Genomic DNA, 16,506 nt, shown 5'->3' with positions numbered 1-16,506 from the left:
GAAAAGGACTAAACCTACACAGAGATGCTATAAGGAGAACTATGCATAGAGATCCAAATCTCTACAAGGTTCAAGAAGAGCAGTTACCAAAGTAACTTTTGCTTTCTCCTCATTACAATTAATTCATTGGATTGAGCCTCTAAAGCCTTTTCTTAACTAGCACATCCTACACAATCAAATACATAATTATTCATGTAAGTGAGATATTCTGGTTTGTTGTAAGTCAAATTCAATTACAATAAACATCAATGGGAAATCCTTAACTTTTTCCAAATGGTCCATGAAACAAAATACATAAGGCTTGAAGATGATAATTTGTTTTTCATTTATAGCAATTTTAACTAAGCAGTGTTTGTTGTTCAAGGATTTCAACCAAATCTAGTTTGGCAGATATTAGGTTTTTTTTTTTTTGTATTTTTTTATTTTTTAACATTTTTATTTATTTTTGAGAGACAGAAAGAGATGGAACACTAGTGGAGTAAGGGCAGACAGAGAGGGAGACACAGAATCTGAAGCGGGCTCCAGCTCTGAGCTGTCAGCACAGAGCCTGACAAGAGACTCGAGCCCACAAACTGTGAGATCGTGACCTGAGCCAAAGTCTGACACTCAACTGACTGAGCCACCAGGCGCCCTTAGTTTGGTAGATACTGTATGTTAGTCTTTCAACCTCCTTTCTATTCTCCTTTTAGGTGGACATGATGGAGAGCTACAGCTAAACTTCCCAGACTGCCTTGCAAATGAGGCTCTGAATGTAAATTCAGTTCCACCAGTTGCACCAATAGGTGCACCTGGTAAGACATGGAAAGTAGGAGAGGCCATCTTCCTATTGCTGAAAATCAGTCATGAAGATGGGAGTGTTTCAGGGGCAATTTCAGCACCCAGCTTCGGTGTTCCAGTTTCTAGGCAACAGCTTCCTAGACCTGAGAGGCAGATATGGTGGCAATGGCAGTGGCTGTAGTTTCCTAACTTCTGAATCACATCTACAGCGCTGTGCTCTTGAACTCAAAGCTCCAGGGGAGCAGCTCCCTGGCTTTGCTCTTCCAGCTCTTCCAAAGAATTGTATAAGCAGTGAAAATGTCTGCATAACTTAAGAGAAAATTACACAGTAATTTTGTCCTTAAACGTCCTTTGTCCTTAAAATGTCCTTAAATGCAGGCTGGGAGGTGGACGAAATAAAGGAGATTAAGAGCACACTTCTTGTGTTGAGCACTGAGTGATGTACCGAACTATTGAGTCATTACACTGCACATCTGAAACTAATATAGCACTGTATGTCAACTAAACTTCAATAATAAAATAAAATAAAACAAAGTAAAAAAAATAAATTCATAAAAAGCCTAAATCTTTAAAAAGCCAAATTAAAATATATTGCAGTAACTTTTTGTTCTTTTTCTTTTAAAAAAAAATTTGTTTGACTAGAGTTGATACATAGTATTACATTACCTTCAGGTGTACAACTTAGTGATCTGGCAAGTTTATACCTTATACTATGCTCACCACAAGTATAACTACAGTAAGTCCCATTACATCATTATTACAATACAAGTGACTGTATTCCTTATGCTCTGCCTTTTATTCCCATGACTTCTTCATCCCATAACTGGAGGCCTGTATCTCCCTCTCTCCCCTTCACCCATCTTGCCCAACTCCTCAATCCTCATGTGGCAACCACCAGTTTATTCTCTGTATTTATGGGTCCGATTCTGCTTTTTGTTTATTTATTTATTTTTAGATCCCACTAATGACTGGAATCATATGTGTATTTGTTTTTCTTAGTCTAAAGTGTTTCAAGAAGCGTGACAGGTTCCAGGGCCATCCACACTCCCTCTGATGACACAAAGTCATCCCTTTCTATGACTTTGTAATATTTGATATTATTTGACAGTTTTTGAAGTTTTCATGTTGTTTTTACTTTTGAACCATGTAAATTTCTTCAAAAACAAATAAATGTATTCAAAATAAATAAATAAGTAAATAGATGAATTAAAAAAAAAATAAATAATTTTTAAGTAAAGCACCCAGGCACTCCCTTTCTCCCCTTCTCCTCTTCCCTTGTTTATTTTTTCCATAGTGCTCATCACCATATAATATACTACATATTTCACTTATTTACTATTCATTGTCTTCCCACATCAAAATTTAAGTTACATGAAGGCAAGGGTTTCTGCTTTGTTCACTGATGAACACTCAGCAGGAAGGACACTATAAATATTTATTGAGCAAATAAATTTGCTAGAGATTCTCAGGCTCCCTGTTAGTTTTTCTTCTTCCTAAAGTATGTCTGTATAAATTACATGTAAAGACCCATTACTCACTCCATCTCCCTCAGCTTATGAAGATTATCTTTCCCAACACACACACGCCTACACAATGACAAGAAAACATATGTCACACAAAGAAAAGACCCAGAAAACTAAATGCCATGATTCAAGATAAAGACATGTAAACTCACACAAATAATGAAACACAAATGACAGCTTTCTTATTTTTAATATCATAAGCTCATAAAGGTGAACTTATGATTCCTATTCTTTTAAGAGTAAAGTAAAAATTCTTTTAAGAAATAGAAATGGGGTTTTCACATGACTCTTTGATTTACGCCAAGACAAACCTGTTGAGAAAAATGCTGCTGACATCATCATGGCTGATGGGAGGCTTCTTGGAGCTGGCCGCCATTCGCAGGGGCCGGAGGAAGCCATTGACCAGGATGTAGAGCTGGTGAACATACTCCGACTCAGCTTCAACCATGGTGAACACAATCTGGTTTCTCTTCCTCATGCTTTCAGCATGAGGAGAACAAATGTAATCCTGCACAATGGTCTTCCATTTCCTTCTACACAACCATCCTCTCATGAAGCTCTGAACCTACAGAACAACAACAGAAAGAATCTCAGGGAGGTGTGAGGCTGTCTTTGAATAAGCCTGTCAGTAAGGGTTTTCATTCCACGCCATATAAAACACTGCTTTTTTGTTACAGCGCTAATGGTCCCATCACTAGAATAAATTGTGGCAGGCTTTTCCAGATAGCAGAAAAAATAGGATTTAAAGATAACATTTTTCTCAGTGTCACAAGTTTCTTCCATATCTTAAGCTCTTTAAGACTGCCAATATGGACACCAGAATGTGATAATACTACATAATTCGTTATTAACATGGTAATAAAGAAATACATTGAAGGTTTACTCTTTAATAATATAAAATCAGATACTAAAAATTTTTAATTGTGTTAAAAAAGCACATAACATAAAATTTACCATCTTAACCATTTTTAAGTGTATAGTTAGTTCAGTAGTGTTAAATATTTCACATTGTTGCATAACAGATTTCCAGAACTTCATCTTGCAAAACTGATACTCTATACCTACTGAACAACTCCCCACTTCTCCCTTCCCTCAGCCCCTGCGACCCACTATTTTACTTTCTGTTGCTGTGAATTTAACCACTTTAGATAGCTCATGTAAGTAGAATCACACAGTATCTACCTTTTTGTGACTGGTTAATTTCACTTAGTATACTGTCCTCAAGGTTCATCCATGTTGTACCATGTGCTAGGATTTCCTCCCTGCTTACGGCTGAATAATATTCCATTGTATGTATATTTTGTTTATCAATTCGTCTGCTGATAGATATTAGAGTTGCTTCCAACTCTCAGCAATTGTGAATAATGCTGCAGTGATCATGGGAGTGCAAATGTCTCTTCCAGATCCTGTTTTCAATTCTTTTGGATCTATACCCAGAAGTGGAAATGCTGGATCATGTGGTAGCTCTATTTTTAATTTTTTGAGGAATGACCGTACTGCTTTCCACAGCAGTTGAACCACTTCACAATCCTACCAACAGTGCACAAAGGTTCCAATTTCTCAACATCCTTATCGACACTTAGTTTATTGTTTTTATGGTAGTCATCCTAATGGGTGTGTGGTGACGTTACACTGTGGTTTTGATTTCTATTTCTCTGATGTTTAGTGATACTGAGCAGCTTTTCATATGTATATGACTTCTCCAAATATCACATGTATATTATTTCATCTTTGGAGAAATGTCCGTTGCCCATTTTTAAATCAGGTTATTTGATTTGTTGTTATTGAGGGTTTTTTTACGAAGCTTAAAAAAAAAAATAAGTGTTAGACATCAGCTCATCTGACCCCTTCTGTTTATAGATGAGTAAACGAAATTTCATGGTAAGTCACACAGGAAAGATGCAATCAGAGTTGGCATTCTTTAACCTGCTTTTTGTTAACTCTAAGGATTCTCTCTGAGCCACACGGTGAAAACACATGTGAATGATTTGCAATGGAGATTATTTTGTGAAAAGAAACATGAAATATAATTAAAAATTGATTCTGTAGACAACATGATAGCCTCTAAAATTGATCTGAATTCCCTAGGTATGATTTGAAAAATAACAGACAAACCTGTAGGTTTTAGCCAACAAATATTTACTAAACATCTTTCAAGTGTCCAGGTAAATGCTGGGGGCTAGCCAGAAAGGTGCATGTCATAATCCTTAACCCCAAGGCTGAGCACTAACCTGCTGGGTAACTTTGAACTCCAGTCCTCTATTTTCTCACCTACAAAATAATGGACCAAAAAAAATCTGAAGTGCTTGCTAAATATAAAACAGTTATATGATTATTTATTAGGGTGTGTCATAGCTAAGTGGCAGATTCAGCCACAAAGCAGGTTGCAAATCCATATATGATTGACAGCATTAAATGACTACCAAATCTCTTTTTAGTATTATTGTTATCTAGTCAACATATTCTTACACTCCTTATTGTTTCCCTACTATTTCACCCATATGGACTAACTTGTCATGTATTTAAACAACTGCTCTTCTGTTGCAATGTTTAAAATTCTTTCATTTACCTACCAATGTTGTCATCATACTATCAGTGTTAATGCAGGCATTCACACAGCTGTGATGCTTCAAACAATAAAAATTAGCCACATTCAAATAGAATTATGTGGGGGAATTTATATGCACATTATCTGGAGAAATCTAATGGAAAACTTCTTTGTCATATAATAAATTTCAATTTTTGGTTCCTTGAAGATAAAAAATTATGTTGATATTTGCCAAATCAGAATAGAGAAACTAATTCATTTAAAACACTTTTGCCACACAGACATTAGAATGACTGGGCTATAAAGCACAATAGAATTAATTTCAAAGCCTATTTAACAAGTTCAAAAATATATTTTTTAATTGCTTCTACTGAGAAACAGGAAGGTATAAAGTGTAAAAAGCATTTATTTTATCACTATTCTTCCATTTAATAGAAATATTTTCAAAAATCACCTTAATCAAATTTTGTGTTAAACACAATCTTTCTGTTTACTTAGTCAGGTGTTGCCTGCTGAGCTGGTGTACTTTTCATACTAACAGACCAGTTTCTACCAAAAAAAAAAAAAAAAAAAAAAAATCCTGAAAACTGTACTTCACTCATCTCTTTGTTTATAGACAACTTCATACCACTAAAAGGCAAGAGCATTAATCTTGTAACAATAACATAAAATCAATTCAATTCAGAATGTTTTGAATTCTAAGAAATTAATGGTGGTATTTCACTTTTTATTCCTTAAAAATGAAAACACTTCAATTTAGTTCTTAGAAGCATTTCTGTATCAAACTCTGAGCAATGTTTCAAGTTTTGTTACAATTAAAGGGGAATAATTATGTAGCATATAAAAAACAAGAATAAGAAAAACATTAAGATGAAATAAAGATTTGAAGGTATATATCCATAAAAAAAGTTCTATAACTGTGAAGCTTTTCACATAATGGTCACAAAGCTAAGTAGATGATTTACACAAGCGAATTAAGATAATAGAACTCAAAACCTAAAATGACATAAATCAAATACAGTAGACCAGAGTGAGTACCAGTGTCTGTCTAACTGCAAAAGTTGTACACAGGGGCACCTGGGTGGCTCAGTCGGTTAAGCGGCCAACTTCGGCTCAGGTCATAATCTCGCGGTCACGCCCCGTATCAGGCTCTGTGCTGACGGCTCAGAACCTGGAGCCTGCTTTGGATTCTGTGTCTTCCTCTCTCTCTGCCCCTCCCCTGCTCATGCTCTATCTCTCTGTCTCTCAAAAATAAATGAACATTAAAACAAATTTTTTTTTAAGTTGTACACAGGAATAAGTGACAGTTTAATAAGAAGATCTGTTGATCGTGTGGATGTTAAACAAGAAAGTAATAATGATAATAAAACAGAAATCTGAGATGTATTTAATTAATAGTCTCACATGTTCAAAAAAATCCTTTCTAAATAAGCACTGAAATCTAAAGCTAAAAGAAATATTTTTAAAATGTCACTTAAAAATACTCCCCTATACAGACAATGGAAACCAATTTGACAATAAATTTCATATTTAAAAAAATAAATTAAAAAAAACTACTCCCCTAGGGGCATCTGGGTGGTTCAGTCAAACATCTGACTCTTTTTTTTTTTTAATGTTTGTTTGTTTGTTTGTCTTGAGAGAGAGATAACAAAAGCAGGGGGAGGGGCAAAAAGAGAGGGAGAAAGAGAATCCCAAGCAGGCTCTGTGCTACAAGCACAGAGCCTGATGCTGGACTCGATCTGACAAACCAGGAGATCACAACCCAATCTGAAATAAAGAAGGGACACTCAACCAACTGAGCCACCCAGGCGCCCCAAGCCTCCCACTCTTGATTTCAGCTCAGGTCATGATCAAGCTCCTGAGATCAAGCTCCATGTTACACTCCATGCTAAGCGTGGCATCTGCTTGGGATTCTCTCTCTTCCTCTCCCTCTGCCCCTCCCTGTCTCACGTGCATCTGCACACATGTACTCTCTCTCCCAAAAAACTAAATAAACATGAAAAAAATATTCCCCTAAAATATGAAAATAGCACAAAATCAGGAGGTTCTACAGCACTTACTAACCCAACTTAAGAACACTATTGTCTTAATGTCTGGTTTTGACATCCTTTCCACAGAGGGTCCATAAGGGGATTCCCAGAACTGGAAAAAAAATCTCAAGCTGAAACTTTTCCAAAGTAGCCATACCTGTATCACTCTGAAAGGCAAGTCTGAGAGCCATTAGAACAGATATACCAAGGTGATTCTCAGCTCAGGGACAGGGGAACAAAGACATCACTACAGGACAGACAACTGATCACGATGCTTTTCCAAAGCCAGAAACGCCCAACATCCTACCTTTTTAATCTTCTTGATATCTGGATCCTCATCCTCTTGATTACTTTGGTAAGGCCTCATTCGTTCCTTGGTTTTATTAAGAGCGATAATCTATAACACAAAATTGGCCCATTTCATGATTTGGGAAATACCAGCTTATAGCCATAACTCACAGGAGGTAATGCCTACAAGGTAGCTTAGGAGGTCCTCAGGAAACTTTTACTTTTTATGCATCCTTCCTTCCACTGGTTCTGAGTCAAGGAAAGAATGAACTTCACACCAAGTCTGTTCAGTTATGTTGCCAACAAAGGTGCTTATGAGAAGCAACTGTGGAAAGTGTGAACTGGGATCTGTGTTAGGAGAAACGTTAGCCCCAAATTTGGCCCTGACTGCCAGTGATGACTAGGCCAAGGCCTTCGGGGGAGCTGAGTGACATACTGCTTGCCAATCTTGCCCAATGGCAGCTGCCTGTAATGCCCTGGGGTCCCCAAATGCAATGACATTCAGCCCAGAGCTCTTGCTTCCCATAATCAGCCTGCAGCCTTCCACACAGGTACACAGAGTACAGCAGGCTCACAGGATTCCTTGGGAAAATCGTAACTGCAAACGGAACTTCAGAGCCCTGGGGTTGACCCAAGACAACCAAGAAAGGTGAAAAGGTAAAAAGGAGTGAAATGATCCAGGATCTCCTTATAGCTCCAACTCAGTTATGTGACCTGTGGGGCAATTCAAAACCAGATGCCTGCCCAAATACACTTAGCAACAAAAATCACTAGCCTACTGCTCAATTGCAGGCTCTTAGAAAGGTAAGAACCTACGCAACCTTACCAGCAAGCATTTGAAAAGTTAAGAATCATAATTGCTTCCTCTGACCTGTCTTTACATTTTGTCACCAGTAACAAATACACACTTCTGCCATTTTCTGGCAGAGAAGTAGGAAAATAAAAGGAGTAGAAAATAAATTATGGCTCCTGCGAAGCGACCACTCAAGATGTACCTGCTACTGACAGTTTGGGGCTGCAAAATCTATATTCAGACTAAAATAGAACATAGTGAAGACAGATAAGCATGCCCAAATAAATATTGGGGAACATTGCTTGGTGCTGAGTTTCTCTTGTGGAGTAAATGCCACTTAGCAGACAAGCATCTGCTCTGGCTTACTGTGGCAAAGAGAGAACACAATAATTTTGTCTTAAATTACAGTGCCTGATATAGTCTTTTAAAATGCAGGTTTGCTAAGTTTTCTGTTGTTGTTTTCACTATATGAGATTTCAGGGTTGAATCGGGAAGTTAACAACACTAATGATACGGTGAACATGGTCTGCAACTCATCACCAGAGAAGCAATCAGATCCCAGGTGGAATCAAGCTTATACTCATGCTCTGGAAACTGGAGGTGATGTACACAGGCAGAAGCAGGTGAAAACCTCTCACAGGATTCAGTGCGTCTTGGAGGAAGGTATAAGGAAACAAAGAGGAAATCATTGTCCAGTGACTGTCAAAGTAACAAAAAAGTTACTTTCCTTGTAACTCAGGGCTGAGGCTCTTAGAACTTACAAATTTCTTGTAACTCAGGCCTGAGGATCCTGCATTGTTCTGTCAATGGGATACAATTAGTAGTAGGTTTCATCTGTCCTATCTGCTCTTTGAAGCTAAGAAAATGCTAATGCACCTCTAGTCAGAAAGAGGGGGGAAATCTTGTTTTCCACATTCCTCTTCAGGTCTTCAGTTATCTACCACTTCCCACGAGTAGTAAATAACACTCGGGCACACTCAGGTTTCTATATGTGGACAGAGGCACTTGTGAGCATGGGTGGATCCAGGACCACCACTGAGGCTGGAGATACAATGACCATGCTCTGTTCTCACTTGGGACAATCTCACATCGGGGGGTGCAGGGCCTCTGAAGTTCACCCTCAGAGGGTGGGGGTGGAGATGGAGGGAGACAGGAATTCCAACTTGAGGAAATGCCTTATACTTCAACTCCAATGTGTTTTTCAAAATTCCAGGGGGAAGAAAGTTGAACTCCTTAGAATAGAGAAGCAGTAAAGTCTTCCTGACTTCATTTCTGGTCCTTCCTTAGTTATCGTTTGGGAGTTTAATCTATGACAGATTCACAATTATCATTACTATTATAGTCAATCTAAAAACAGTTACATTTTATAATCAACTTCTGAATATCTGATCAAATGAAGGACATCGGGAGCACAAAATAATTAAAAAGCAGCATATTACTCTGGTATTTTAATGTAGTGTATTTAACTAATTCTAACATAGACTAGATTTATTCTAACACAGATTAGTGGTCTGACATGTACTCGCTGATGGCGAAGGAACCAAGTTTGGGATGAAAATTTTTCCCTGATAGGCCTTATGTAATTTTGAGGAGATGGCAATAAATGCATAACAACAAGGAGGAATCTAGTAACTGGGAAGTACCTCTGATTTAAGTCTTTCAATTTCTGTATCTTGATCTTCAAGTTGATGCCGGAGTTGGTTAGCTGCAATTTTTTCCGTCTCTACGATCTGAACTAGATGAATGTACTTCTGCATTAACACTTCTCTCTCAATCAAAATGTCTGCATAACTTAAGAGAAAATTACACAGTTAGTCAATGAGATACTGTTCTACGGCAGTTTCATATAGAACAGCATACAGTATATTTTAGAAAGAAACCATAAATGTAGTTTGATGGCTAACTCTGCTTTATGTAAATATTAACTTTGGGCTTGCATTTGGTATCATTTAACAATATACAATTTGAATCATTTTACATATCCCTTACTAAGCTAAGAGTTCATTTAACTCTACAGAATTTGGATCATTGCCATTTTACATATCCTTCACTAAGAGGTCATTTAATGATGGCTGCCATTAGCAATTTTGCCATATAAGTCAGAAAAGTGCAAAGGAAATCTATCATTTCATAAAGAAAATGATGCTTCTCCTTTAAAAAAAAACTGAAGTCTTGAACTGATGGTACGTACACACTTGGTTCCCAGGGACGTTACTCAAAAATATTTCATTAGCTAAGTGTCTAGACAATCAGAATAGGCCTGCCCCCAAGTAGAATGAATGAAGTAACCATCAGAACAGGCACTGGCTGGAATGGACTATGATGACTATACCGGTGACTACCAGCCCTGCTCGGCTCTCTTTAGGATCGTGAGACCATTAACATTTCTTTCACAAATCAACAGGAGCAAAATTTCATTCTAAAAATAAGTGTAGGTTCTTGGGCCCTAACACCATCAGCCTCACCTGTTTCCATTTCTTTGGCCAAGTGTGTGGGAAGCCAAAACTCCCTCTTAGATTTTTACTGACTATGCAATTCTGTAGCACCTGGAATTTTGCCTCTAGATCTTGCTGCACTATTTGAGGTGGTAAAAGGTATGTTCTCCATTCACGTAATCTTTCCCAAATGATCTGATAATTGTAATAATCAATAATTACTATTTACTGAGTGCCTCAGATGTCCCATATATATTCTCATTTTATCCCCCCAGCAACCCCAGGAGATAGGCTTTATCATCCCAATTGTACACAAAAAGATTTTAATCTTCACAGAGGTCACACAGCTAGTAAGTGGCAAAGTGGGATCAAATCAACATATGTTTGACCCTAAGCCCATGTTTTGTTTCATTTTTTAATGTTTGTTTATTTTGGAGAGAGAGAGAGAGAGAAAGAGAGAGAAAGAGAGAGGGATAGTGTGAGTGGGTGAAGGACAAAGAGAGAGGGAGTCACACAATTTGAAGCAGGTTCCAGGCTCCAAGCTGTCAGCACGGAGCCCGATGCAGGGCTCGAACTCACGAACTGTGAGATCATGACCTGTGTGAAGTCGGACGCTTAACCAACTGAGCCACCTAGGTGCCCCGACCCTAAGCCCATGTTCTTAACCACAAGCTAAACTGTTTCTCTAATAAGGAATATCACAATGAATATAAACAAGAATGTTGCAGCAGACATGTCCTGAGATACTGCCCAATCTTCTATTCACTTACCTCTTACCTCTTCGTTGAGAATTTGGGTCATAGCAGCCATGTTTTTACCACAAAACCTGCCCTCATGACTACATTACACTGGTCTAAAAAGAGGTAACTGGCCCAAGCTAAACCAACTAGAGTCTTTCTCCTTGGAGTCTGGTACTGTATCTCTTATCTGTTTGCTTGAACTGATATGATATAAACTTGGAAACTCTGGTTACCATTGTCAGGTAGCTGTATTTGGCCATATCATGCCAAACAAAGTGAGTCTGCTGAGAAAGAAAATAAGATGTTCAAGAAAACAGAGATAAGAGAGACAGAAAGGTAACGACTATCTGTGTTCCTGTCAACTTGCTAGTTTCTGGTTCCTGACGCTCATGTTAATTGAATATAATTTTTACTCTTGGGTTCAGTGAGATATTAAAATTTCTGTCTAATAAGTTCTCCGCAACCTCAACTACTTTGAAATAGGTTTGTGTTACTTAGAACTAAAAGAGTCTTAAGACAATTCTAAAATCACAATTTTAGTTCAATGATCTCAACATCCTCAGCACTTACATCATGTGTGCTATTAGTGTTAGAAAAAAAACATAGTGTCAGCAATATTTTAAAGTCACTTGTTCTAAGAAATCACTCTAAGAGAGTAGAAAGAAAGGCTGTGTGAGTGGGAGGAGGTTAAAAAAAGAAGAAGAAAAAAAAGAGCAGAGTCTTCAGAGAGATACGCTTTTAGGAACTTTAAAAGGAGAAAATAGTAATAGAACATGAGAAAAGTAGCTATTATAATAAAAATTATGCCCTTTTCATCATTTTTTACTAATTTATTACTAATATATTTATTTCAAATTTATTACTAATATATCAAATTGGTATTAGGTAGCAAAACAGTTTTTTTTTTTTCTCTTATAAAAAGTCCAGTCCAGATTGTGTGGATGAATTCATGCAGACTCATTACCCACATCTGTCTCCCTTCACTTCCAAGGCCTCACTGAAGTGCTAGGAAAATTATTTTCTGTTTAAAGAATGAAACCATAACAGCATTATAAAACAGGAAAATATGCCATCAACAGACCAGAAGTTTTAAGAAATTCCATGAAGAGGAAAACCAAGTAGAATCCGAGTGGTGGGGAAATTGAGAGCAGAGAAACCACACAAGGAGACACCTCGCATAAGCACGCTTCCCACCAAGGTGGCCAGAGCTCCAAAGTTGGAATCAAAACATTCAAAGAAATGGAGTAAGGGGTGATCATTAGAGTCTTTCATTAAACAAGTGCCTTCACAACATCTGCAGTTAGACTCCTCCTCTTCCCAACTCCCAAAGTAAAGAAATAAAAGGCACAACTGGCAGTAGTGACATGCCCTCAAGTCACAGCCCAGGATCTGCTCTCTGTAGGAAAAGGACCACGTCCTAAAGAAAGCTCCAAATGAGGATGCTAGACTCAGAGAGAACAAAGCTTGACTTTACACCAGACATCCACTGTGGACAGAGAACCAGAAAAGGGTCAGCACTAAGAGGGACCAGGAGTGAAATACATGTATTCTTTTTCTATTGTGAACAAATTACCACAAGCTCCCTGGTTCAAAACAACACGTTTCTTATCTCACAGTATCTGTGCATCAGGCGTCCAGGCTCAGTTTAGCTGGGTCCTCAGCTCAGAGACTGACACGCCTAACACTGAGGTGTCAGTCAAGGTACATTCTCACCTGGAGGCTTGACTAGGGAAGAACTCACTTCCACGTTTATTCAGATTATTGGGAAATTCATTTTCCTGAAGGTATACAACTCATGCAGCTTGGAGAGCATCTCTGACCCCAGAGATCTCTGACTCCAGTCTCTCCTTGAGGGCTTCCAACTGATTAAGTCAGGCCCACCCAGGAAAATCCCATTTAATTAACTCAAAGCAACAGATTTTTAGGATCATAATTACGTCTGCAAAATCCCTTTTCCTTTGCCACATAATGCAACCTAATCAAGGGGGTGACCACTCGGCATGTTTGTCATTTACTAATGGCTAAGAGCAAATCGCAGGTTCCACCCATACACACTGAAGGGTATTGGAATTACACAAGGGGGAATTCTAGCTAGCCTCCCCAGTGCCTGCCCACATACCTGAAAAGGAAGTCTGTATAAGTGACACAGATGTAAACACAGGCCAGCTACCTATAATAACCCACAAGGTCCTTCATTTAGAAGGAAAGATCACTCGAGACTTGGAAAAACCAACCCCCAAAAGAAAGGCCTCTGCAATTGGCAGTAGTACCTAAGACAGCCCTTAGTGATTCCTTCTTTCTGGTATTCATACCCTATGTAACCCCTTTCTCTTCAGTGTGAGATGGACCGGGGTGACTCACTTCCAAGGATTAGAATATGGCAAAAGTGATAGAACGGCACTTCCAAGATCAGTTTACAAGGAGACTCTGGCTTCCCTATTGCTTGCCTTCTCTGATTGTCCTACTGGTTTGTTCTGAGGAAGTCTACACCATGTTAAGAGCTGCTGTATGGAGAGGTCCACATAGACAGACACTGAGAGAGGCCTCTGGCCAATAGCTGATGAGGACAGGACCTGAGGCTTCAATGCAACAACTGATAAGGAAGTGAATCTTGCTAACAAACATGTGAGCAAACTTGGATGTGGATCCTTCCTCTTTGAGCCTTCAGATAAGACCTCCAAATTGTTGCCTTATTAGAGACCTTCAGGCAGAGACGCCCAGTTAATTCCTGACCCACAAACACTGTGGGAGGACAATAAAATGTTTGCTGTTTTAAGCACTGTGGGGTAAGTTGTTAAGCAACAATACATAAATAAATACAGCCCCAAATGAACAAACAGAAAATATAATAAACAAACAGGATAATCCAAACAACAGAGATATATTACCTGTAGAGAGATATGGAAGGATATTAGAGTCATAAGGTAACAAGGGGCTGCTATGGAAAAGAAGGAACTAGGTAACAAGAAGAGTTCTTGGAAACAAAAAATGATTATTAAAATTTCACAGGTCAGTGAATGCGCTAAATGATAAAGCAGACACGATTGAAAACTAAGCTAGGTGGCTGGAGACAGAAAGAACACTGAACAAGAACAACAAAAAGAAAAACACAAAGAGATTGGAAATAGGGAAGAAAACCTGAGCAAAAATGAGTATAGATCCAAGAGATCTAATATCTACCTTATGGGAGTTCCAGAATGGGAAAAAACAGAGATTGTGATGGGGAAGAAATAAGCAAGAAATGGAAGAAAAGTTCCCTGAACTGAAAACAGCACAGTTCAAAGAGAGAGCATAATCTAAACGCCAGACAGGATAAATGAAAAAATTTCATACCCTGATACATCCTGGTAAAATATCAGAGCTCTAAGGACAGGGAAAAATTATAAAAGCCTCCAAAGAGAAATCACAGTTTATCTAAAGAAAGCAAGAATCAAAATGACATACTTGTCATCAGTTACCTGGGACACCAGATCACAGTAGAGAACTGAAGAAAAAGTCTGAACCCAAATTCCTACACCCAGGCAAGTGCCAGTTCAAGACAGAAGCAGTTCACTAACCATCACACTTACTATCGGAGAAAAATTATGAGGAGGCTCTCCAACCAAACAAAACAGAATACAAAGACAAGAGTTAACATGGAATGCAAGAATACAAGCCCGCAGAAGTAATTTTAAAAAATGCTAGAAAGAAATTAAAATATTCTCCTTCAAAAAGCAAGGATTCAAGTGCATGATTATATTTCGTTCTCCATGGTATCAAACACCAGTCTTAATACTTTGGAAAATTTTTAGAAAACCATGGTTTTTTATTTTGTTTTCTTTCATTGGTTTTTTATTTTGAGAATCAACAGAGGCTTAATTAAATTTAGGAACAGAAGGTAAATGTTTAAAAGTTTATAAATAGAGAGTAAATAATAAAGTAATAAAACCTCAGTTTGTGGAAAGAAGAGAACAATAAAGAAAGACACATTAAATGTCTTAATTTACTTACCTTTCATAGCAGAGACTCATTACACGCTTCTCAAAGTTGATAAAGAGAGTTAATTATATTATTTTAAGACATAAACAACCAATTTAAAAGCCAAGAATATGTAAGTAGCAAAAACTGAGGGGAAAAGGGAGAGTAGGTAAATGGTTTTGTAAGGGTGTTAAATTCTTCATCTTTATAGCGGGGAACCAATAATAGGGCCCAAAGTCATTAAGTCAAGAAGTTAAGGACATCATGGAATATAATACGTGAATAATTAATAGCGAGAGAGAAAAGGACGTACTTAATCAAAGAGTAAAAATTGTTTATCAAATATGGTCAAGAGTTTGGGACACCTGGGTGGCTCAGTCAGTTGAGCATCCGACTCCTGATTTCAGCTCAGGTCATGATCCCAGGGTCATGGGACTGAGCCCCATGTTGGGCTCTGCACTGACTATGGAGCCTGCTCGAGATTTTCTCTCTCTCTCTCTCTCTCTCTCCCTCTGTCCCTCTCCCCCACTGGTGTGCACTCTCTCTCAAATTAAAAAAAAAAAAAATTGGTCAAGAGCTTCAGGAATGATAATATTCCGTACCGGCAAAGATAAGACAAAAGGGGTACTCTGTACCAGAGCGAGACAGTCTAGGAGACAACATCACAATAAGTATCAAGACAGCTTAAAATGTCATCCTTTGTCATAGTCGTTTCAAGTATAATAATCTAACCCAAGGAAAATAAACAGTGACTTGCACAAAGATGTATAAAAAAAAACAAGATTTTCATTCATTAAAACAAATATAATAAAACCGAATCTAAATATAGATGCATACAATATGAAAGTGATGAAACAATGGAATGATACAAGCCATTTAAAGTCATATTTTAAAAAATGGTTAACATAATGGAACGTACTCAAGACCCACTAATAAATTAACAAAAAAAAAACCCAGAAGATTAAAGTATATATAATTTGTATATGCACATGTGTTAGAGCAATGACAGGTGATTTTTAATTACTTCTTTTGTGCTTTTCTGTATTTTGCAACATCTCTACAATATTAAGTGGCAAAAAGAAAATACGTAAATCCTAATGGCAGTTATTTACTCTGTGAGGTGGGCTTCTGTAACATGTAGTAGTTTCTTTATATGTTCCTGTGACTCCAAATTCACTCTTCAGTATGTACTGAATGTTGTTATATACCCAAAAACTGTTCAAAGTATTGGAGACAGGAGTAAACAAAATAGGAAGAAAAAAAAATCTGTGCCCTCATGGAATTTACATTGTAGTAGGGAGCAAGAGACAATAAAATAAATTTTTAAAATATATAGTATGTTATGTGATGATTAGTACTTAAATGAAAAAGCAGGGCCAGGGGAGTAGGATAGGAAGTGGGGGAGACGGGGGTTA

General features: G+C 37.8%; 1 protein-coding gene across 2 annotated transcripts in view; it reads right to left on the bottom strand.

Moving 5' to 3' along the window:
- Positions 1-16,506, bottom strand: part of RASGRF2 (Ras protein specific guanine nucleotide releasing factor 2) — a 241,504-nt gene that overhangs the window by 137,206 nt on the left and 87,792 nt on the right. For both annotated transcript variants that reach the window (XM_047873891.1, XM_047873892.1), the window contains exons 3-5: positions 9,603-9,750; positions 7,186-7,275; positions 2,612-2,865 (exon numbers count right to left, since the gene is read on the bottom strand). In XM_047873891.1, the coding sequence (XP_047729847.1) occupies positions 2,612-2,865; positions 7,186-7,275; positions 9,603-9,750 (492 nt within the window). The remainder of the gene's footprint in view (positions 1-2,611; positions 2,866-7,185; positions 7,276-9,602; positions 9,751-16,506) is intronic.

The sequence above is a fragment of the Prionailurus viverrinus genome, chromosome A1 (genome assembly GCF_022837055.1).
Source record: "Prionailurus viverrinus isolate Anna chromosome A1, UM_Priviv_1.0, whole genome shotgun sequence".
Lineage (NCBI taxonomy): Eukaryota > Metazoa > Chordata > Mammalia > Carnivora > Felidae > Prionailurus > Prionailurus viverrinus.
This window is presented reverse-complemented; position numbering and strand designations above follow the sequence as displayed.